Below are 22467 nucleotides of genomic sequence, written 5' to 3'. Positions count from 1 at the left end.
AGTGTCGGTTGTCTCTGAGAGCATACTGACAATGAGGTGTATGGTGATTGGTATGTCTGGTAATTGCCATTTGCGCCCACATAAGTCATGAGTGACCTGTATGAACCCCATATACTTCCAGTTGATGGTGATGGTGTACTGCATCTGGTGCAGCCCCCTGTTGAGCCAGACTGACATGCAGTCGTGAGTACTCGTAATACTCCACAGACTACATGTGTCAACAGTAGAACAGCAATGTTGTTAAATGTCTCCACCACAGGCATATGATGACGAAACAGTGACAGCTGCTACAGAGGAGGCCGCAACAGAGCCACACTATGAGGTATACAGCGTACAGTGGAAAATATAACAACTGACGACAATGTGGTACTATGATGACACCATGGACTTACTATGTCCCCGGCAGAGTGATGCTGGAAATGAAGAGGAAGAGGGTCCAGCCACTCCTACAACAAACCTTACCACAGTGGGTTGTTCAGCACTGATTTACAACCAACCTAAGTAGGCATGTACTATGGATGCCAATGCTATGTCCTTTGTTGCAATAGCTCCCTGTAAAGCAGCTGTATAAGACATATCTGGCCAGGAAGATACAGAAGTGCGACATGGAAATGGTGCACCTCCAGCTGCAGATCCAAAAGTCGAAGCTGGAGATTGTACTGCTGGAACAACAGTTAAGGGTGGGTGGAGTGATCATAGATGGACGAATCATGTCAGTGTTTGTACAACATACTAATATACGCATTTATTCTTTGTGTACAGGACATACAGGGTGACCAATAAAGGCAGTTGACCACAGTATCTGTGTATTTGTCTTGTAACATGTTGGGGTGACGGGTCACAGGAAATGGTTGTGGCATATGGTGTCTCTGACTGCTCTTCCATCCTGTACGTTCGTGGGTGGGTCAGGATGTTCATCGTGTGGATCACTGCTGATGTCTGGTTCAGCTGGACAGTGTTCACCTCTAATCGTGGCAATGTTGTGTAGGATCACACATGCCACAATGATGTCACATGCCCTTTCTGGGGTGACCCTGAGTCCACGAAGGCACTGGAACCGGGCCTTGAGCATTCCGATGGTCATTTCAACTCTGGCCCGTGTCCTGCAATGGGCCAGATTATAACGCTGCTGTGGGCCCGGTTCAGGGGCAGGGTAAGGGGTGAGCAAATAGGGTAGACATGGGTACCCCCTATCACCAAGCAGGTGGCCAGTGAACTCTCCTAGGACAGAAGAATACATGTCAGTGCAAACGTCCCTGTGGCAATTGGTCTCTGTATATTTCACAGTTACTTCGACCCACCATGTCCAAATTTGGTGCTCAGTGTACATTCCCGGAAGATTCGTGAGTCATGTACAGAGCCTGGCCACTTGGCTTCCACATTTGTGATGATGTTGGCAGCATCACATATGATCTACACAGTGCAGAGAACACATATTGGCATCCATTACCATGATGCCATCACTTGTTGGTGTGAAATGCTACAGGGAATTATGTACCTGTACATTGATGCTGTGGAAGGACTTCCTGTTCACATAGTCTCCTTCATTTGCTGAGGGTGCAATGACTGGAATGTGGGTGCCATCTATACAGCCAATCACGCCTGGGAACCCTGGAAATTTATGTACCATTTGAGTGGTAGTTCACGTATCACCACATCATGCATTGAGTTTTGTTCATCCTGATACCTGCAATTTTGTGGAATCCCTCTTTGATGAATCTTGTGGGTCTGTGACCGGGGAACACCACAAACGAGTGCAGGAGACGTTTCAGTGCAACTGTAACATTCCTGACTGCCCGACAGACGGTAGCCTTGGAAACGTGCTCAGCGTCACCGATATTGTACAGAAAGCTCCCGTTTGCAAAGAAACGGAGTGCGGTACAAAGAATATGTAATGGACTGAGCGATGTGTCTCATGCGCAATATATGGCCTGAGGATATTATCCAAATAACTTATTGATTGTGCTGAGAAACGGTAACGTTCGCACAGGAAATCATCAGGTAATGATAAAATGTCCATACGCGCTCTGATCACTCTCTCCCGGCGGAGAGCTCTGCGGAGTATTTGGGCTTCAAGATCTACTGGCTCTTCAAGGAAGGGACACGCCATGTCTGACACTTCCTACTGTCAGGTTTCCGACAAAGAGGCGGGGACAGTCAGGGTTAGTTGTAGTAAACCTGCTAGGGGGCAGGTTAGCTTCACGGAGTGTGTCGTCATAGTGACTCACTCAGGCTTCAGCTGAACTCGCTTTGTGAAACCGAAAAACCAGAGTTTTCGTTAACTCAGGGTATACTTAGTCAGACTTTGCACTAAACCGGCTTCCTGAAATAGGGCCCTGGTCTTAAATCCCCATAGACACAGGTGTTGCCAATCCAAGTAGACAAGGTGGAAACACTGGTACAATGGAAAAACCAGCACTCACCCGGACCGTGACAGGGTCGTTGTGATTGGGTTTCTTTTTATTACTGTCTTTTTTGCTGAAAAAAGTGAAGTGAACTGAATTTCCACAGCTAGCCATGAGCGTGGCACTGATAATGTCCTTCTGAGGAGGGAGGCTTTCTATACAATCACTTGGAGGTCTGTATTTTGATTTGAAAGCTGTTGAATGAAATAATAACTAAATTCACAGAAAAACAATAATACAGTTCTTCATGAAAAGTAGTTTTTATTTGATCGAAAAAAAACATCATAAACACTCACAGAACCAGAGAATTTCTCATCGTAACATGGTTGAACCAAACCTTTTTAAAAAAACCAGTAGAATATTTCATCACATCATTTTAACTATGTGTAAAGTTCTCTGCAGCAACAAAGCAGCAGCTTCTTGCTCTGACCTTCATTTATTTGGTAGTGACAGGTAGTGTTGCACGCATTGTGAGTCCTTGGGTTACTGACAGTTACAGAACTGAGGACCTGCTGCATCTACATGAAAGTCCAGTCAGTTAGTCACATGAGGCACTGGAGGAAAACTGTATAATAATATAATTTTTGTTTGTATAGTTCACTTTGCACTCCTCAGGATTAGAATCGTGTTTCCACTCTTTCCCAAATGCAGTCGCATTCTTGCAAAACGTCCCTTTCGGGCATTGTGGTCATGATGCTGAACCTGTTCCCGGAGATCTCCCGCAGCTCCTTGATCAGTCCCTCCACAGATGGACTCGGCCAAGTTTTGTTTTCGTCACTTATAAGAATGTATGTCTGTCTCTTGATCAGCTCCAGTCGCTCCAGGTGTCGCAGCTTGTTGAGGAACAATAGGTCTCTTGTTGGTTCCTCACGGTGGAAGCTACAGAAGACAAGACAGGGAAAAAAACGTCAGCTCTAGTTGCGTGTTGGCAACGATAGGTCCATAATGGGAAATTGTTGAGACGATTTTCAGTAGTGTTTCAGTTGTACTTAAGAAATCAAGACAGAGAAAAGCTTCATTTGCAGCAAAATGTAAATTATGTCAGTTTCTCAAGTGAGATGATTTGATGCTGCAGGTCACACATAAACCATCAAATGGTTTATGTCAACACCCTGGTTAAGAAAGCCCGTCAGCGTCTCTTCTTCCTCAAAAGACTTAAAGACTTCCATCTGCCACTGAGGGTGCTCAAGAACTTTTACTCCTGCACCATCGAGAGCGTCCTGACGGCAAACATCTGCACCTGGTTTGGGAACAGCACCAAGCAGGACAGACGAGATCTGCAAAGAGTGGTGCGCTCAGCCGAACGCATCATTCAATCAGAGCTCCCTGACCTGCTGTCCATCTACACCAAGCGGTGCAAGACCAAAGCTAGGAAGATTATGATGGACCTCTCCCATCCCAACAATGGACTCTTCTCACTGTTGAGGTCTGGGAAGGGCTTCCGCTCCCTTAAGGCCAAAACAGAGAGAATGAGGAGGAGCTTCTTCCCCCAGGCTATTCGGGCCCTGAACCAGGTGTAGGACTGGACTCTCACACACATCACAACACGCACCACCACACATTTCCTATAATTTATAATCTTTATAATCTCCTCTGCTATTTGCACATTTTTTACTGTAAATTTCTAAGTTAATTTGTAAATTTTGTAGTAACCTGTAAATTGTAAATACTGTAAAACTTTTTTTCTGTCATTTAATGGTCAGGCATTGTACAGCTACAAGCATTTCACCCCCATGTCATACTGTGTATGGTTGTGTGTGTGTGTGTGACAAATAAAATTTGAATTTGAAATGGAACTTTTACTTTGTAATAGTAATATAAATAAAAATCTGCTGGGCATACCGTATCCTGAGAGTCTTGAGTTGAGGAAACAGTGTAGGAAGCTGTTTGCAGAGACAATCATCATAGCGGTTCTGATCTATGTCCAGATGTTCAACTCGCTGGAGTTGAGATGCAATGGAGCTCATCTGGCACATGCATGTGGATGTTCGCAGTGTCAGACTGGTCATCTGGCGTGGAAGGTCTTCCGTATAAGAGGAAAGAAAAGTCCCTCCTATAAGGAAAGAAACGACAGGACAGAAGTTACAGAAAACAGTTTTGGCCTGGAGCTTCACACAGCTTCACTTAAAAAAAAAAAAAAAAAAAAGGATGCATGCAAGACAACAGATTTTTGCTTACTACACACACTTACACACATTACAAAGATTAAATGCATGTTTTGACTCACCAATGATTGAGAGTGATTCCAGCTGTTGCAGATAACTGAGCCAGGAATAGAGGTTGCACTGCAGACCATCCCAGGGGTACCTGTAGTGGACAGCAAGCGACTTGAGTGAAGTCAGACCCCACAGCGCGTCCTCCGACAGGATGATTTCTGTGTAATTGACTAACTCCAAAGAGATCAGTTCTGGGCCGCCGTACTCTCCTACAGGATAAAAGAAGTGGTTAGCTAAACATTTAGTCTCTGTCAGTTAAGTTTAGCATAGTCACACAATACTGCACAACAGGCTGTGTGCTCACAATACTAATCAGAACAATATGTATTTATGAATGTAATCAGAATAATAATTCCTAAGGAAATTATGTGGGTTACAGTTGGTCCAAGATAGTAACAGTAATAGACTAAACTAATTAAATAATACAATATATTACAAGTACAATACAGTTTCCAAAATTTAAGAAATAGCACTAATATATACAAATCGCTCAATTATAAACATCAAGAATATTACAGAGGTGAAATATATATAATAATGCAGCATGTGTGCAGCTCAACTGACTTCAATATGATGGGTTTTGTTCCAATATTAAGGCATAATGTCAAGAAAATATTGTATTTTCTTGATGAAAAGCTCTTGTCAAAGGTGTAAAAAGTGACTGTATTGGTTCTGATGCTTGCAAGTGTAAAATATAATCAGGAGACTGGCTTACCTGGGTTTTCTGGGTCCAGTGGGTAGAAGTAGTTGTTGGGCAGTGGCACTGGTGGCTCCCCTTTCATTCCCCAGGATAAGTGTTTGAGTTTCTTCAGGCTTAGCAGCAGGTTGTGGAAGATGCAAGAGGGCACTGGCATCATCCTCTCAAGCCTTTCACTTTCCTGCTGGTGGAACAGCAAGTACTCCAGGTTAACCAAGCGTGACACGCAATTGATGAACGCCACAGTGTCGTCGCAGGACATCTGAATGTTGCAGACGCTGAGGTGAGTCAACCGCTCGACTAGTTGCTGACTCTGACACTGCACCAGTAACGGCTCAACCCAGGTGGCGTTTCGTACCCCAAGACTCGTCAGGTTGGGGAATTCACACAGGTTGTCTAAGTATTTCATCTTGTAATATCGCCGTTCCCTCACACAGACAATGGTGTTGAGTGATGGGAGGGACTTGCTGAGGATTTTCCAATCTTTGGATCCTAAATGTCGCACTGTGGCACGGCTGACCCCACGGCACTGCACGGTGTCCCAGAATCCAGATGTGTAGCGGGGAAAGTTGGAGAGTCCTGCTGTATAATCCTTCCACAGGGACGGGTGGTCGATGAGATCTCTGAAGTGTCTGCAGCAGAGGCGGGCTGTGTGCTTTTCCTCAGTGTTCAAGTAGCCGAACACCAAAACCCAAACTTCAGGTGGCAGATATGGTAGCTCCTGGACCTTCATGTTGACTGTTTGAGCCATTGCACCTCAATTCCTTACACAAATTCAACCAATGCAGAGGCAGCAGACCTACAATTAATAGTCCTTTGTCCCTGAGTAATCACACTGATTCGCTGAAATGTAGGAGCACCTGGAAAGGGAACAACAACAGTTTACAACTCAGGCTAAACAAAAAATGACCAAGACCTCACTTAAGCTCTTTTTTTATGTAAAAGGTGTTTATTTTTGCCCCAAACTATTCAGGCAAGCCTCACACCTCCATCAAGACTGTAATATGAAATAACTATCCCAACGTCCTTGTGGGTTGCCATGTGAATTTAAAGAAGCTTGTTGAGGTGAAATTTGCTTGTGCCTGTGAGTCACTGAAAACAAGGCCTCCTTGTATTCATCTCCAAACAAATAAATTAATCTCTGACTCAGTCTGGCTTCATGAAACGTGGATATAAAAAGTCATATTATTATTACAATCCTAGATTATTTTCACAAAGCATTTCATGCACACATTAATTCCCTACAGCCAGCCAAAAAGAAACAAATGAAGGATAATCTGAGATGTGTTTTAACAGAAAAACCACTTTCACTCCCAAAATTACTTAAAACAGGTCAGTAAAGATCTATCCATACTTTAAATGCTTAACTTGACGAAAACAGCATTGCAGTACATCTAACCAGCAGAGATGCTACAACAGGTAAACTTGAACTACACAGCAAATTATAGTTTGTGGCAGAGAATAATCCTTACCTTGCAGGAGTTTCTGAAAAGTTCAAATCCAGTAAGAAGCAGATGAAGAAGCTCTTCCAGCCTGCACACACACAGGGCCAAAGCAAAGTGACCATCCCTGGTCTGTGACCCTTTAAAAGCTTGCTGGTACTTAATTAACATATGACTTTGTCAATAAAATAATCCCTGTATATCCTCTTATTTGTCTGCTGTTGACATCATCAGTCAAGTGGGGTGTGTCAACAACTGTCGATGAAGTTGAAGCTGAAGCTCATCACTCCATTGTTGTGTTCCAGACTGCTTGATCACATCACTTACATGTCTCCACACCCCACTCACTGTTTCATGTCCTTTCTCTTTCTTATACGTAACTGTTGGCTGCATCTGAAAGTCCACCATGACATATTGCTTTTGCTGCAATATGTCCACTGTGTTCATGAAGAATTCCTGTGTAAAACGACTAAACAGACTTAGTAAACAACACCAGTCACACTGAGCCAGCCATTTTTGTCAATTTTTCTTAGCTAAATAGAAATCAAAGTAAAGAATATTTTCAATGTTTCAAGCAAGCAAGCAAGCAATTTATTTATATAGCGCTTTCAGATCAGCCACGAGCTGAACACAAAGTGCTGTACACTTGACATGCCAAACATGATACATTGAGCATGTTAAAAAAAATGAGAAAAATAGTAATAATAATATAAGATAAGTAATATATATATATAAACACATTTAAAACAATAAAATCAGCACATTAGATTAAAACAATAAAATCAGGGTCAGACTGTGTCATAAGCCAAAGAGTAAAAATGAGTTTTAAGACGTGTTTTAAAAGTGGACAGTGAAGGGGCCTCTCTAATGTGCTGGGAAAGATTGTTCCACAGATTAGGAGCAGCAATAGAGAAGGCCCTGTCCCCTCTGAGCTTCCTCTTGGACCTGGGTACCTCCAGGAGCAGCTTGTCAGCTGACCTGAGAGACCTGGGGGGTGAGTAAGGATGCAGAAGCTCAGAGAGGTAAGTTGGGGCAAGACCATTTAAACATTTAAACACAAACATGAGAATTTTAAAGTGAACTCTAAGATATACAGGCAGCCAATGGAGTGAAGCCAGGACGGGAGTTATGTGCTCTCTTTTACGAGTTCTGGTTAAAAGTCGTGCAGCAGAATTTTGGACCAGCTGCAGACGAGAGAGAAGATGCTGACTAACTCCACAATATAGTGCATTACAGTAATCTAAACGACATGAAATAAAAGCATGGATTACCGTTTCAAGATGCGGCTGAGATAAAATAGGTCTTATCTTTGCCAAGCGCCTTAGATGATAAAAACTGGACTTGACAGTACCCCTAATTTGACTATCTAATTTAAAATCACTGTCCATCTTAAAACCCAGGTTTGTAACAACAGATTTAAAATACTCTGCCAGGGGTCCCAAATCAATAGCGGAGGGTTCACAAGGTCCACTAGGACCAAACAGAATGACCTCAGTTTTGCTGGAATTGCATCTTAGAAAGTTTAGGGACATCCAAGATTTAATGTCTTCTAGACATGCTAAAAGTGGCTTAATAGAGAAGGCATCGTTCTGCTTCAGAGGCAGATAGATCTGACAGTTGTCAGCATAGCAGTGGAAGGATATTCCATGCCTTCTGAGGATGGTTCCCAGGGGCTGTAAATATAATGAAAAAAGCAGAGGCCCTAAAATTGAGCCCTGCGGGACCCCAGACTGAAAAGTGGCAGAGGAAGACTCATACCCTAAAAAGTTAACACTAAAAGTTTCATTTAAAAGAGTTTATTTCAAGCTTGTAATAACTGAATATTCTACAGCACCAAAGGGTTTGTAATCTCATCAGAGTTACACAGATCTTATCTGCAGTCCATCACTGTATATCTGCTAACTCAGAGGCCTGCAAACTTTAAACTTTAAAAATCTGTTTTTAGCACAAGTTATTTTCAGCAGCCCAAAATCTGCATGGAGCCACATAGAGACGATGGCATTTTTCACACGAGATACAGTAAATGATGTTTTTCATGTTCAAGGTCGTTCTCTGCAGAATGGGTGCCCCTGTCTGTCCATGAGGATTGTACATAAACTGTCTTGGTTTGAAGGCCCAATGGTCAGATTTCACTGATCCTATTCTCCCTATCTGTTCCGGTAATTTAGCTCTAACAAGCATGTCCCTTAGGTTCTTGTTTCTCCTATGAGCTGAAATTACCCTGTAATTTTGAAATTGTATCAAACCGGAGGTATACTCCTTAAAGTTTGTTTTAAATTGATGGTGTAATGGTAAATAGGGGCATGAATAAGTAGTTACCAATGGCATGAATCTGCTCGGTTCCCCCAATTGGGCCTGATTCTGAGTCAAGTTTTCCCCTGAATCATCTAAGGCTCCACCTGCATTCGTCGTGTTAGAGTTAAGCCCTGCAAGAGTACTGCTTTTAATTGCTCCAAGAAACCTTCTGGAATAACCCCTGTTTCTCAGACTCCGAAATAATGTACCGATTGAATCCTGAAGGTCTGAATCCTTTGAGGAGATTCTGTAAAATCTAATAATTTGCGATTTTATGATACCTTTAAAAGTGAGTTTTGGATGATAACTACTTCTATGTAAAAGGGCATGAGAATCTGTGGGTTTAAAATAAACCTTAGTAGAAACCTTTTTCAAATTTGGATCCAGTTGTTCCAAAAACACTGTGTCCAGAAAGTTCACCTGTGCAGGATGCAACTCATATTTGACCTTGATAGAGGAGTGATGGTTATTTAGGATGTCAATAAATTCAGAAAACTTTTCCTCACCGTGAGACCAAGCCCCTATGATGTCATCCAAAAAAAGTAGAATATTAGTTTCTGAGGGCATTTTGCAAGGGCCTCATGTTCCCACTGACTCATGTATAAGTTTGCATAGGAGGGGGCATATCTATGCCCCATAAATATTCCGTCAGAGCAACATTAATGTGATAACAGGTTAAGAGCGCCTAAAATGTCTTATTTGCTGATGTCAATATAAACCATTACAGAGATCCACACAATATACCAGTGCACTTGACCTCAAGAGGATTTTCTGCCATTTCCTCGTGTTACATTTTAGTACACTGAAGTAGTCATCTTGGGCACTGAAATAAACTCCTAGTCTAGGGTGACCAACCGTCCTCTTTTCGCTGGACATGTCCACTTTTCACGTTCTGTCCGGGGGGATTTTCGAGATGGATGAAAATGTCCGGGTTTTCCTACAGGCCTACAGAGGACCCATATGTGCAACGTCATCCCCAAAGTGGTTGTTCCGCGTTCACACACGGGACAGAGCGCGGAACGGCGCACTGAAACGATGCCAAAGCGCAAGTGCATCTTTTCAGACAAACTGCAAAAGAAATTTCCCTCGTACCATCCCGGTCGGAATAAATGGGAGGCGTAGTGCACTGTGTGCACAGCTGGCACATAACGTTTGCGTGTCTAACAAAGGTGCCGGAGATCTTGTTGCTTACATGGACACAGAAAAACATAAAAGGTTGTGCAAGGCAAAAATTCATCTAGTAAGTTGACTGAGTTCTTTGTTACACCTGGGAAAAACGAGGATGCTGTTGTTCTGCAGCAGAAGGTGCACTGACATTTCATACTATGAAGCATCACAATAGCTACAGATCCATGGATTACACTAGTGTGTTGCTAAAAATAAATATAATGATAATAATAATAACAATAAAAGCATTTCTCAGACTCAAGTAACCATGGAACGGGGAAAATATTTCCAATCATACTTTGACTGGAAGAATGGTGACGTGCAAACAAAATTGATTGAGGTTAGAAACGCCAAATGACATTGAGGGTTCTCGGGAGGGGCCATGCTAACACCTGCTGCTCTCTGGCAGCAGCACCATGTTCCCCTGTGTTTTAAATGCACCTTAGAACAACACGCAGCAACACTACACATGAGCGAGAGGAGGGAGGTTTGGGGGTCTTCACACACCCCTGTTCTCTGCTGGCCATCGGGGCAGGGGGGCTGGGAGGAGGTGTTGGCCGTCTGAAGAACACCACTGTGTAGTCCTTCCATAGGGATGGTTGGTCGATGAGTTTTTGAGGTCGTTGAAGCAGAGGCAGACTAAATGTTTTTCTTTTGTGTTCAGGTAACTCAACACCAACATCAAAACTTCAGGTGGGAGATGTGGTAGATCTTTCATGTTAACCGTTTGAGCTTCAGCTGCAGGTCTGAGGTTCTTCTGGCCCAATTTTTCTTTTCTGAAAGAATGAGCACTTATGTTATGGCAATGAATTGAACTGGCATATAAAAATAAATAAAGTAATATTTATAAAGTACTGCACTTTACGCTAGTGAAACCTAGCGCTCAACAAGTGCAATTATTCAACACCTGAACGTGCTTCAACAACGTGGCTTGCGGCGAATCCTGAGAATTTCCTACCGGGACCGAATAACAAATGAGGAGGTCCTACGAAGAGCAGGCACCCGCCCATTAGCCGATGTTGTTGCAGAAAGGCGCTTTCGCTTTGCGGGACATATTTTACGCCTACCCCCTCATCGCCCAGCTAAGATTGCCATGACATGGCGTCCACGCACTGGCAAGCGAAAGCAAGGCCGACCAAAGACCACATGGCGTCGAACATTTATGGACGATCTGAGAACTGTCGACATTGCCTGGGACGAAGCTGAAGCAGTCACTGCTGACCGACATCGATGGAGATCACTAGCTGCCCGATGCGCCGCTCGGCGTAGGAGGAACTAAGTGCTAAGTTATAAAGTAATAAAGGGATTTTTTAAACCTCTTATTTATGAGGAAAAATATTGACACATCATTTATAATCCAGACTTGTGTGCTACACAAAACAAGCACTTATTTAAAAATTGTAAACATTTTCCATATTTTAAGCCATTTATTCCACAGCTTGCAAATCTTCTTACTGGAGTGATCAGGTTTAACTTATCCTACGGTAAACTTACTGCGGTAGGAAAACCGTAGTAAAACTCTCCCCCCACCTGCACCGCATGCACTCATTTGCATAAATTCCTGATGCTGGGATTTTAACCGTAAACCGAGCCTTTAAGGCACAGGGATTCAGTTTTAGTTAACCAAGCCAACACGAATGCAATAAAATAATTTTAGTTCAACTATAAGCATGAATGTACTTATTAAATTACTAATTACTATTAGATTATTCTGTTATTATATGTTACCTTATATATGTAATCAAAGTAGTTGAAGTATGATACTGCTGTAGATCATATTATACCCTTTAATATAGAGTGTGTGAGCTGTATGTAGTTTAGTTCTCGTTATACTTTTGAGTTAACAGAACATATTCACATATTAGTTTATTAGATAAGTGTGCATCACTCTGTATCCTTGATCTGCTGTGAATGTATTACATGCTTAATTGTTGAATCATGAAGAGAAGCTTGTAAGCAGGAGACTCTGTGTCTAAGACAGGGGAGATAGACAGACCACATTCCATACCCCCACCTTACAGAAAGCAGAGAAACAACTGCCGAGGTCATAACTTAGGCGCTGTAACAGAGAAAGAATGTGATGTTTTGGCTTTTACGACTAGATGGGGGCCACTAGAGACTATAAAAAGCTGAGCAACCCGTCACCATTTTGAGACTTGCTGTGACCCTCTTCAGGCATGTCTCCCCATCATGATGGTCCTTATGCTCTTAAGTGTTGAATTGTATGGAAATAAATGATTGTTGATTGAGCATAAATACACCGAGTATTGTCCTTCCTTCAGCCCAAAGATTCAAAGAATTGGGAGATTTCAACAACTTGGTGCCGTGTGACCCGGATCTTTGGTGTGCTGAGGAGGTGCAGATTTGGCCTTTGGTGAGATCGTGAGGCGAGGTGAACAGAGGACCGGTCCAAATATAAAAAGGTAAGCACAGCCTGTTGTATTATAAATACCAAATGTGCATATTGGGCTTTCCAAATTAATCTGTTCACTGAGTTACATGTATTTTCACAGTAAATTTGTCGGTGTCTGGTTTTTGGCGCGAGATACTAACAACATAAGTTGAGGCTGAATTCCAGTGTGTTAAATAAACTGCTTCTACCGAGAAACTAATAAGATACTACGTTGAGCTAGTTGCAGCCACTTTACCTTCCACATTTAATTTTGTCTAATACTGTCCTCTGTAGCAATAGTACATTAGAATTTCTTCTGAAGACGCGGCCATTAGTTCAGTACATTGAAGTCGAGGTTTGAAGTTTGTTTATGGTGTCAGTTACGTCCTGGCTCTTGCCGGCTATGAAATAGAAGTTGATTTAAGGAAAAGCAGATGCTGGCTCACGGTGCAGTTGAACGCTGGCAACGCGAGAGCGAAACACGTCCGTAGGTTTGGTTTATGATACGGCCGTGTTCCGGTGGTGCGGCCGTGAAGTGCAGTAGTGGTTGGTGCTAGTTTTAGTACATTGGATAGAGGTTTGATGGTGGTTTGTGGCGTCAGTCGAGTTTTAAGGGCTGCGGTCATAAAACAAAGTAAAATTTTACTTGCCAAGAAGTACATAGAGCAAAACCTGGTTTATGATGTCAGGTATAACTTCGGGGATGCAAGCATCACTTTTATGATGCGACTTTGCCCCGTTGTGGCGGTCATAAGCGCAGAGAAAGGGGTATTTTGGTCTATGGTGCAGTGTGCTTTAAGAAGATCTAATAGTTGAGCTCAGAGGTTTCTGTGTAAAATTCCCGCTGAGGAAAAGTGTTGTGTGTGTGTGTGTGTGAAGGCGCGCTCTGAGTGAGTGTGTGCGAAGCTGCGAAGCGCGCTCTGGGTGCTGTCTTGTGTGTAAAGCGCGCTCTAGGTGTTGTTTTGAGTGTGAGTGAGGTGCGCTCTGAGTGTGTTTTTTGTGAGTGTGAAGCGTGAACACAGTGACGGTTGATGTGTTTGATTAGGAGGACGCTAAAGCACAGACACATTTTAGGATCAAAGGTTGATGCCTAGTGTACCTGTGGAAACTAATTTTGTTCATGGTTTGGCAACCCCCCTGTCTGTAGACGTGCAGGCAGGTTAAGTGCCGAGGTGGCGACTTGGGAACTGAGGACTCCCGCATTAGCTACGGAAATAACACTGGAACGGCCGTGTAATCACGGGTTCACATTTATTCCGGACTAGAACAAGACACATTTTGCGAACAAAGGTTGAGTCTAGATTAGTAAAGAAATATAAAAAGGTTGAATTCCTCGTTTCAGTGGTTGAAATTGTTGTGTGCCTGTCCCCTGACGAGTGTGAAATTAAATAAAGAGGGAATTTGGAGCCACATAGAGATAGACGGGCATAATTGGGTGTATTACTCTGTGGTGTAATAAAAATAAAAAAATAAAAAAGAGAGATAGTAAGAGGTGTGTAGTGGAGAATTATGACACTGTCAAGGTAGGCGTGTTGCCTGCTTATCTGTTTAACAGTGATGAAAATGAAATTAAATAAATCTCTTAGTGTGTTAATACAGGAAGCTGCGGACCTGGACCAACTGCCCCCACAAGCACAGCGGCCGAAGCAAAATTATAGGTAATGGGAACCACACCCAGCACGAATCAGCAGCTGTGAAACAGACAGCAGCAAGGAGAGAATTAGAGGAGGAATTAAGAGAAGTTTTTAACACATAAAATTGGGGCCAACGGACTTGTGGAGGTTGGGAAGGCGTCCGGAGCATCACAACAAAAGGTGAAACAAAAACACACGCAAGCAGAGAAATCTGAGAGAAAGTCTCCTTTTAAGGTAACGCCTAGTTTGAGAAAAGATAAAATTAACCTGCCTGCCTACAAATGCACACACACGCAATGAAGAAACAGCTTACACTCATGAACACGTGAAGATTTTCCAGCAAGGCTAAAGCAGCGAAACTTAACATACACCTGTTGTTAAAGGATAAATACATTACTGACAAATAAACTCTCTGGGTTGCAGGACAACAATTTAACTTCAAAGAAAAAGACACTGGTCTGACCAACCAGTGAAGACATGACAAATTTAGGGGTTAAAAGATTCAAATTGTGACATGTTTTCTGCTGATTGGTTGATACAAGTGATTACTGAATGAAAGAAAATTCCATTTTTGGGCTTTTAAACATGACCTTAAGAATTTTAATATGTACTTGTGTTGTCCTGTCAGCTTGGTGGGTCATGAGTGGATTATATGGTGAGAAAAAAAAAAAAACACAAAAGGGGGGAGAGAAGGCTGACACAGGGCCTGCCCCGTTGTTTCTCCCCTCTCTGAATAACACAGCCAACACAACATCATTTTCCTGTTCGTTTGCTTTTGTTTTTGTCTGTTTTTGTTTTGTTTTTGTTTTTCTCTCTATATATTTAATTACAGGCTGCTTTGCCGGCCCTGAAAGCCGAGGCTGACTGGACTCCTGCTCTCCCCTATACGTGACACTGACCAAATGCTGTAACAGCTGGACCCACAACAACGACCTGAAAATGTCAACAGTGCTGCAGGAATGTGATCTCATGCAGCAGAGACGGAGAGCACTAAACCTAAGGCCCGTTTCACTACACGGGGAAATTCCCAGACTGCGTCAGCTGACAGAGCTGTGACGAGACGCCCGCCAAGCCCGAAGGAAAAGTAAGGCCGAGCAAAAGAATGCTGACCTTGATAACTCTGCATTTACACTGTGCAGGACAGTGATGGACCAACACGGAGGATCGGGCAGCAAAAAGGGCGTGACCGGGACAGGAGGAGTAACTGAGGTCAGAAGGCACCTCAGAATGGACAAAAAACACAGGAGAAGATGCAGGTTTCACCTGCGGTGAGCATGGACACTGGAGAAAGGACTGCCCCAATTGGGGTCAGAACCAGGATGGACAGAACTTCAAGCAGCAGCAGCAATGGTCGCAAACAGACTGAAAAGGAGGAGGGCAGGACCCCAGGGCATGCTTCAGGCCGTGGTTTACCCAGAACATCAGAACAGGAAAGTGATGAACGAACACACACACACACACACACACACACACACACACACACACACACAGATTCAGAATGAAGTGAAATACACACATGAATACACGTGCACTCGTTGAGTGAGTGAGAAATGACACACACACACACACACACACACACTCTGATGCAATGAAGAATGCTTTGCTTATGCTGATATGCAAAATGCTGCACACAAACATCCCAATGCATAATTTTTATGAGGAGCCATTGATTACCATTGATTACTTAGAATGTGTTATATGTCACCCAGAGGGCATTTATGTAGATTTTAGGAATAAGGTCTAAAAAAGTTTGGTTATGAAAACAATGTCTGTGCGTGATGTCTGTTTATGGCTCAAGGCCTTGACTGAATTCTTTGCTGTGCTTCACACAGCCCTGATGAGGAACAGTGGCACAGAGTGAAAAATGATGAATTAATAGTGTAAGTTTAGGTTGGAGTACGGCATTTTCTGTGATTGAGATTTAATTCAAGGAGGAATAAAAGGAGTTACGGCACCTGAGGTTCTCATTCCCACACAATATTGTCCCGGCAGGAAGCAAAATGTTCCTGTGAATTTCTGGTTGATTGTTTGGTTTTAGCTTAGCGCTAGCTTGATGTTATCAGTGAGCTTTGGCTTGTGTGCTTTCTCGTAAGCGAGAGAGGGATAGTTTTATGCTTGGACATGTCTGCAACGGGCCCTAGTTTGTGTTATTTTAGTAGTATTTTGTTGGTTATGTCTGTTTTCGTTTTTGTTACAGTGCACTGAGATAAGAAAATCTGAGAGGTGTGATCCACCGGTGGTGATATGTTGATATTTTGTGAGTTCATGATTTAACAATCAGCTCTTTAAACCAGGCCTGAAAGATTGAAATTTAAAGCGCTATGAAATATTCTTACAAAAACAGTTGCAAAGTGTGTTTCTCCATGATTGTAATTGGCTTGGGAGAAATTCACTTATATGGGACACTGATCACATGAGAAGTCCTTAGTCTAAAAAGGATTGCAGCGGGTCAATCCAGAATAAAAGAACAAAGAATTGTTTTCCTTTTAAAATGATGACGTCATCTTGCTGGTGATGGAGGCTCGAATAGGTTGCGCGGGAGACTCCATTATCAGCAACATCTGGTATGAATGTGTGTGGAGGTATGCATGTGAATGGACTGTGATGGACTGACGACTAAAAGTTTTGACTGACTTGATACTGAGACAATGACTGCACCCACTTTAGGATTAGTAAATGCCAATAAACAATTCACCCAGCCGGCAAGAGAAGGGTGGATGCTTCGCTTTGTTTTGTTTTTTCAGGAGCAGGAGGATAAGAGAGACTGGAGGAGGAGACTGTGGCTTCACATGAGAGTGTGGAACTGCAGACTTAACTCTTGGGTTGGTAATGCTGAGTTACTGATGTTTGCATTAAGAAAACTGTGCTATAGTAGCTGTGTTTGGATTAAGGTATTGTGTTATATTATTGGGAATGCCAAATGCTACAGTGGAGAAAACTATTGAGATCACTCATGACTGGAATATGTTACTATTAACCATAGCAGGCCACTGTAAAAAGTCAATTAAATTTTATAGAGGAAAATCGCCAAAACTTTAACAATACCTATTAATGACTTGCCACATTCAGAATAGAGACATGCAATAATAAACATTGGTCCACGTGATTTAGGTTCTCACTTGAAATAGTAAGTTATTAAATGTAGAATATAATTGACAGGGACATTTGATAGGATGTGGTACTGCAAAAGAACAAGAGCAAAGTAGAGAAAAGAAAAACCTATTGTGTTTAGTTTGGATGAATTCAACTTAAAATGTACCATTACACTCAGAGGATCAATATGAAATAAAACATATGCAAAATTTGTATGAAGTACATGACTGATAACTGTTCTGTCCTGAGCTTTTGTTTTTATAGCACCCACTTGACCACACCAACAGTTTCTCGCCACCAACAGGGGGTATTTGCAAAGAATAGGGAGGAATATCATCAAAACTGGGAAAGGTAAGCCCCGAAGGGGGTGATAACACCATAACTTTCACTTATGGTCAAATTCTCAAAATTTGACCCCAAACTTGAAAATTCTTCAAACATTTAGAGACAGAGTGGATAAACATAATGTCGCAAACCACATAAGGATGGAGCATTTGAATCAATAAGATGGTGGAATAACACGCAGTAAAATGTGAATCATGTTGATTATGTTTATTCCAGTGTGCAGAGGAGTCAATTCCCTTCACAAAGTTTATAAATTCACTTGAACCAAAATTAGGAGCACCCGGTGCTGCAAGAGTTAATAGTCACAATACCCAAGGATAAGCACAAGAGCATGACTGATATGATGGGACTGGGATTTTGCTACACTTAATTATTGCAGACACAACTAAAACTATAACTGAAACTAATCATAACTAAACTAAACTAGCAAACAATTGGTAAAAACTGATTAAAACTGATATAAAATTGAAAATCTGAAGTCGAAGCTAAATAAAAATAAAAACTAATGAAAATTGCAAAACTATTACAACCCTGGTCCAGACTAAGATGGCGTTGGACATCTTCAGGGGAGAAAAGGGTTGGTGTGACCAAGGTGTGGTTTGGCTTGTTGTATGTACATTTCAAAATGTTACAGCTCTGGATGGACCAGTTACCAGGGCATGGAAGGACGACAGACTTTATTACATGAGGAGAAGGGAAATTTCCGGGATTGAGGATCCTCTGGGATGACAAGGCTGGAGCAACGGTACTCGAGAGAAGAATTTCTGATACTTTCTGAGATATGATGTCACTAACCTTCTCTTTTTATTGTCTAGCTCCAATGAATTGACACATGGGAGTGTGTCAAAAAGGGGGAGTTGAGTCCGAACATCAAACAATGGTTTTATGAACATCTTATGATGTAATTTGAGTGTTTAATAATTTAGCTATGGTAAAACTTAAGCTTATAATGTGTTAGACTTAGAAAGGGTTCACTAATTTTTGATTTCTTTTACACACACATAGATTATGATTAGAATAGGTCCTGAACATAATATTTTAAACCAAATTTGAATCATTAGAACAACAATGGATAACAATATTAGATTATCAAGGCTAGGGAGAGAGGTGTTTTGATTTTCTGTCTCTTGCAGAGAAAGGAACAGACACCAGACGGGGACACGGCGGTGACCCCAAAACACACAGATCCTTGTTTGAAATCGGGGCAGAATAATCCCCAGAACTGTGCAATGACTAAAGGGAATAATCCCCAGAACTGTGCAATGACTAAAGGGTGGTCTAACCCCGGAGGTCGAAGAAAGAAGCTGAGAATCACCCCCCCCCTGTCCCCTTCTGGCTGCCTCTGCCTCAATTTTATCCCACAACTTAGACAGTCACATTATTCACTCTGGCCCAGCGCAGGCACCATCTGAAGACTAGGGGTAGGGGTGGGCGATATAAACGATATACGATAGAAACGATATAAATTTGGCCAACAATAGAGATTTTGACTATACCGCTCTATAGCGATAGCGCATGTTGATGATGTCATCAAGCTGCGCCTGTTTTGGTCGAAAGCATCGCAGTGGCTACAACAATCATCATCTGCAAATTATGCCGGGCGACAGTCATAGGAAAGAGATGAAGCACTTTTGAAATATGGGGAAAGCCAAAAACTGCGCTTCCTCCACTTCCGTAACATTGATTCATTAATGTTGAATTCTCTCGCAGCTGCTCTATGTTGCAGTATATTAATAACTAACCTTGTATTGTGGATGAATGAGCTCAGTTGTTCTCCTGACTGAAGTTTGGCCCGTGTATAGCATCCTGCTATGTGATTGCATTTGTCCCTGACCACCAGAATCCCTCACGTTAACTTTTATCGAGTGGAAAAAAGCTGGCGTTCATCCTCCAGCTTCACTGTGCTAATGTTATGCTAACATAGCTGTGTCGCTAGCAATCATGTAGCACAACATTATATACCAGGTAGTCCAACTTCAGTAACCCTGCAAACGCCACTGCTGTTTAGTTTTCTGTCTTCATTATTTTGGAAGTGGTAGCAGAGCTGTACGTTTTAATTAGTTTCAAAAATCTCTCAGTCAGAACATGGTATGTCATGTTTAGGTGGAAACTAGCGAGCTAACTTCCTGTTAACTTCTAACTCTGTTAAATTTAACAACTTCTGTTTTCATGGATGCCTGGATGTTAAACTTAATTGTTACACCTGGTCAGGGGCGGAGCGTGGGGGGGGCTTACTGGGCTTAAGCCCCGGATGTTTTGTCAGAAGCCCGGGGTCTTTTGGAGTGTAATTTTTTCATAGTTAGATGTCTGGCTGACAACTGTATAAAACTAAAAGTACACACAATATTCGAAGCACATAGTGCACACTGTGGGAATTTACGACTGTGCGTGAATCCCCCCTGATATTGGTATGATCCGAGCTCAGGCACTAAGCGACTGAGTGAGAGGGCGGGGGCAGCTGCTGCCTGTGAGTGCGCTGTTGGAGAAACGGAGCCAGCCATACTAAGGAGAGCTTAAGTTTGACCAGGTACCAAAGCAAATCATTCGTACCGTACAAATAATGTAAATATGACGGTGTATCACGAAAGATTGATATCAAACTGATCACTTGACCAATATTACATTACTTGCTCTTCAAGTGAATCAACAAATGGCGAAATGAAAAGCCGAACAACAACAATGCTGTTTCTTTAGAGAGTCTTAGCTTACATGTGTGTTTATTTCATATTTTCAGTTGTTACCCTCCACGGCTAAATAAATCGGTTTCAGTAATGCACTGATATACAAGACTGGACATAAGGGGCTTCTTTCAAAGAAAAAAACTCTGGTAGTATTTTATATATTATGCTTTGTATGTTGTTCAGTATATTTCTATGCAAAACAAGAGGAACTTCAATACACAGCAGTATATTCACAGTTGAAACCAGATATTTACATACACTTTATGGAAAACACAAGAACATTTTTTTTACTGTACAACATCAATTTAGAGTAAACTTGTTTTGGATAAATAAATATTGAAATATCTTTTGAATTTGTTAAATGTCAGAATAAAGAGAGACAGAGCTTCTATTTTTATCACTTTCATCAAATTTAGGAGTACATATACACTAAGTTTATTCTTAATTAATAAGAAAAACTCCAGACGATTCCATTCTGAGCTGAAGAAGCTTCTGATAGGTTAGTAGAGTCCATGTGAGTAAATTGGTGGCACACCTGTGGATGCATATAAGGCAAAACACAGAGCCTGTTTCTTTGAAATGGGAAAATTAAGAGATATCAACCAAAACACCAGAAAAAGAATTGTGGAGCTCCATAAGTGTGGCTCAATTATGAATACAATTTGGTGCCATTTACAATTAAGAAATACAGATAGTTTCTCTCTTTACTCTTAAAGTTAACAAATATGTTATTGATAAATAATATATTTATCAATTATATTTATCAATTGATAAATAATATATTTATCAATCTAAAAAAAAATAAACATTTAGTCTGATTTGATGTTACAATTAAAAAAGTGTGTTTTGATCTGAAGAGTGTGTAAATATCTGGTTTCAACTGTATATTTGATGATTGTCAGCAAAAAGAGGTAGAGAGAGGAACAGAGAGGGAGATGGAGAATGAGGACAAAACAGAGACAGAACAAGAGCAGGTGAGACACACATGTTAGTCAAATGGTTGTTTACCAAAAGTATCACCGTATCATAGGTACTCGTGTATCTCGTACCTAGTGTTTCTTTTTAGGTTTAATATTTTTCAAATTCTACATTTATTAAGTTATGCAGGCTTGTTTGCACAACAAGGCTAAATAATTATATAAACTTTTCTCAATCTAAATAGTGTACTTTGATAGAATTAAAAAAATAAGTGTAGTGCAGGTCTATGATGATTTTTAGTGCTACTATCATCTAGTTCTGATTGTGGTTCTGTCTTGGTTAAGTCCTCAGTAGTCCTGATTTTGAACTGTTGTAGTCCTGTTTTAATTCCGGATCAGTTCTGGGTCTGGTTGAATTGGGGTTTAGTCCTCGTGTCTTGATGCAGCCCTGACTTTGTTCTGCCTTGCTGCTTAATTAAAAAACTAGTTTAAGGTGTCCTGCATATGTGATATGTATTTTTCCCTATATGAAGTCATTCTTTTTTGAACAAAACTCAAAACAGAGCCTATTAATCTTTCAGTCATTTCTAACCCCCCCCCCCAAAAAAAAAAAAAAAAAAATCCCACATGCATACTACCCTTTAGGGCTAAGCCCCGGGTGTTTCAAATGTCTGGCTCCGCCTCTGCACCTGGTAGAAATAGAAATAGAATAGCCTTTATTGTCATTGTACAGAGTACAACGAAATTGGAGTGCCACTCCCTTGGTGCAAGTTTCAATAATAAATATAAATGTAAAATATAAAAATTACAAAAAAAAACAAACAATCGTAAGTACTCAAACAATAGTATGTACAATATATACAGGATAGCAGCATTAATATAATGACAGTATGAATAGCAGCATAATATAATGACAGTGACGGTATGGAATAGGTTCAATTGTTTTTGTGCTTATTTACTACGGTGATAGCTCTGGGAAAGAAGCTATCCCTGAATCTGTTTGTCCTGGTTTTATGTGACCTGTACCGTCGGCCTGACGGTAATAGTTCAAACAGTTGGTTGCTGGGGTGAGAGTGGTCCTTGATGATATTGCCAGCTCTGCTGAGGTACCGAGAGTTTGCAGTGACTTCCAGGCTGGGCAGAGAGCAGCCAGTGATCTTCTGGGCTGTGTTGATGACCCTCT

General features: G+C 41.6%; 1 protein-coding gene and 1 long non-coding RNA gene across 2 annotated transcripts; both read right to left on the bottom strand.

Annotated features, from left to right (window-relative positions):
* Nucleotides 1-218: 218 nt before the first annotated feature.
* Nucleotides 219-1562, bottom strand: LOC146699208 (uncharacterized). Its single transcript, XR_014922921.1, has 3 exons — nucleotides 1499-1562; nucleotides 1302-1413; nucleotides 219-1221 (listed from the first exon to the last, which is right to left on the bottom strand). It is a non-coding gene; the product is annotated as an uncharacterized LOC146699208 (long non-coding RNA).
* A 1460-nt stretch (nucleotides 1563-3022) lies between these two features.
* Nucleotides 3023-6118, bottom strand: LOC146699207 (uncharacterized). Its single transcript, XM_085472735.1, has 4 exons — nucleotides 5337-6118; nucleotides 4633-4830; nucleotides 4248-4458; nucleotides 3023-3284 (listed from the first exon to the last, which is right to left on the bottom strand). The coding sequence occupies exons 1-4, from the start codon at nucleotides 6067-6069 to the stop codon at nucleotides 3023-3025; spliced, it is 1404 nt and encodes a 467-aa protein (XP_085328861.1). The 5' UTR covers nucleotides 6070-6118.
* Between the last annotated feature and the right edge of the window lie 16349 nt (nucleotides 6119-22467).

Source organism: Copadichromis virginalis, linkage group LG11, assembly GCF_057382275.1.
Source record: "Copadichromis virginalis isolate Kocher_CV1m ecotype Utaka linkage group LG11, C_Virginalis_male_GT1.1, whole genome shotgun sequence".
In the NCBI taxonomy this organism is placed as follows: domain Eukaryota; kingdom Metazoa; phylum Chordata; class Actinopteri; order Cichliformes; family Cichlidae; genus Copadichromis; species Copadichromis virginalis.
Note: the sequence above shows the minus strand (reverse complement) of the source record. Positions and strands in the feature narration are given on the sequence as shown.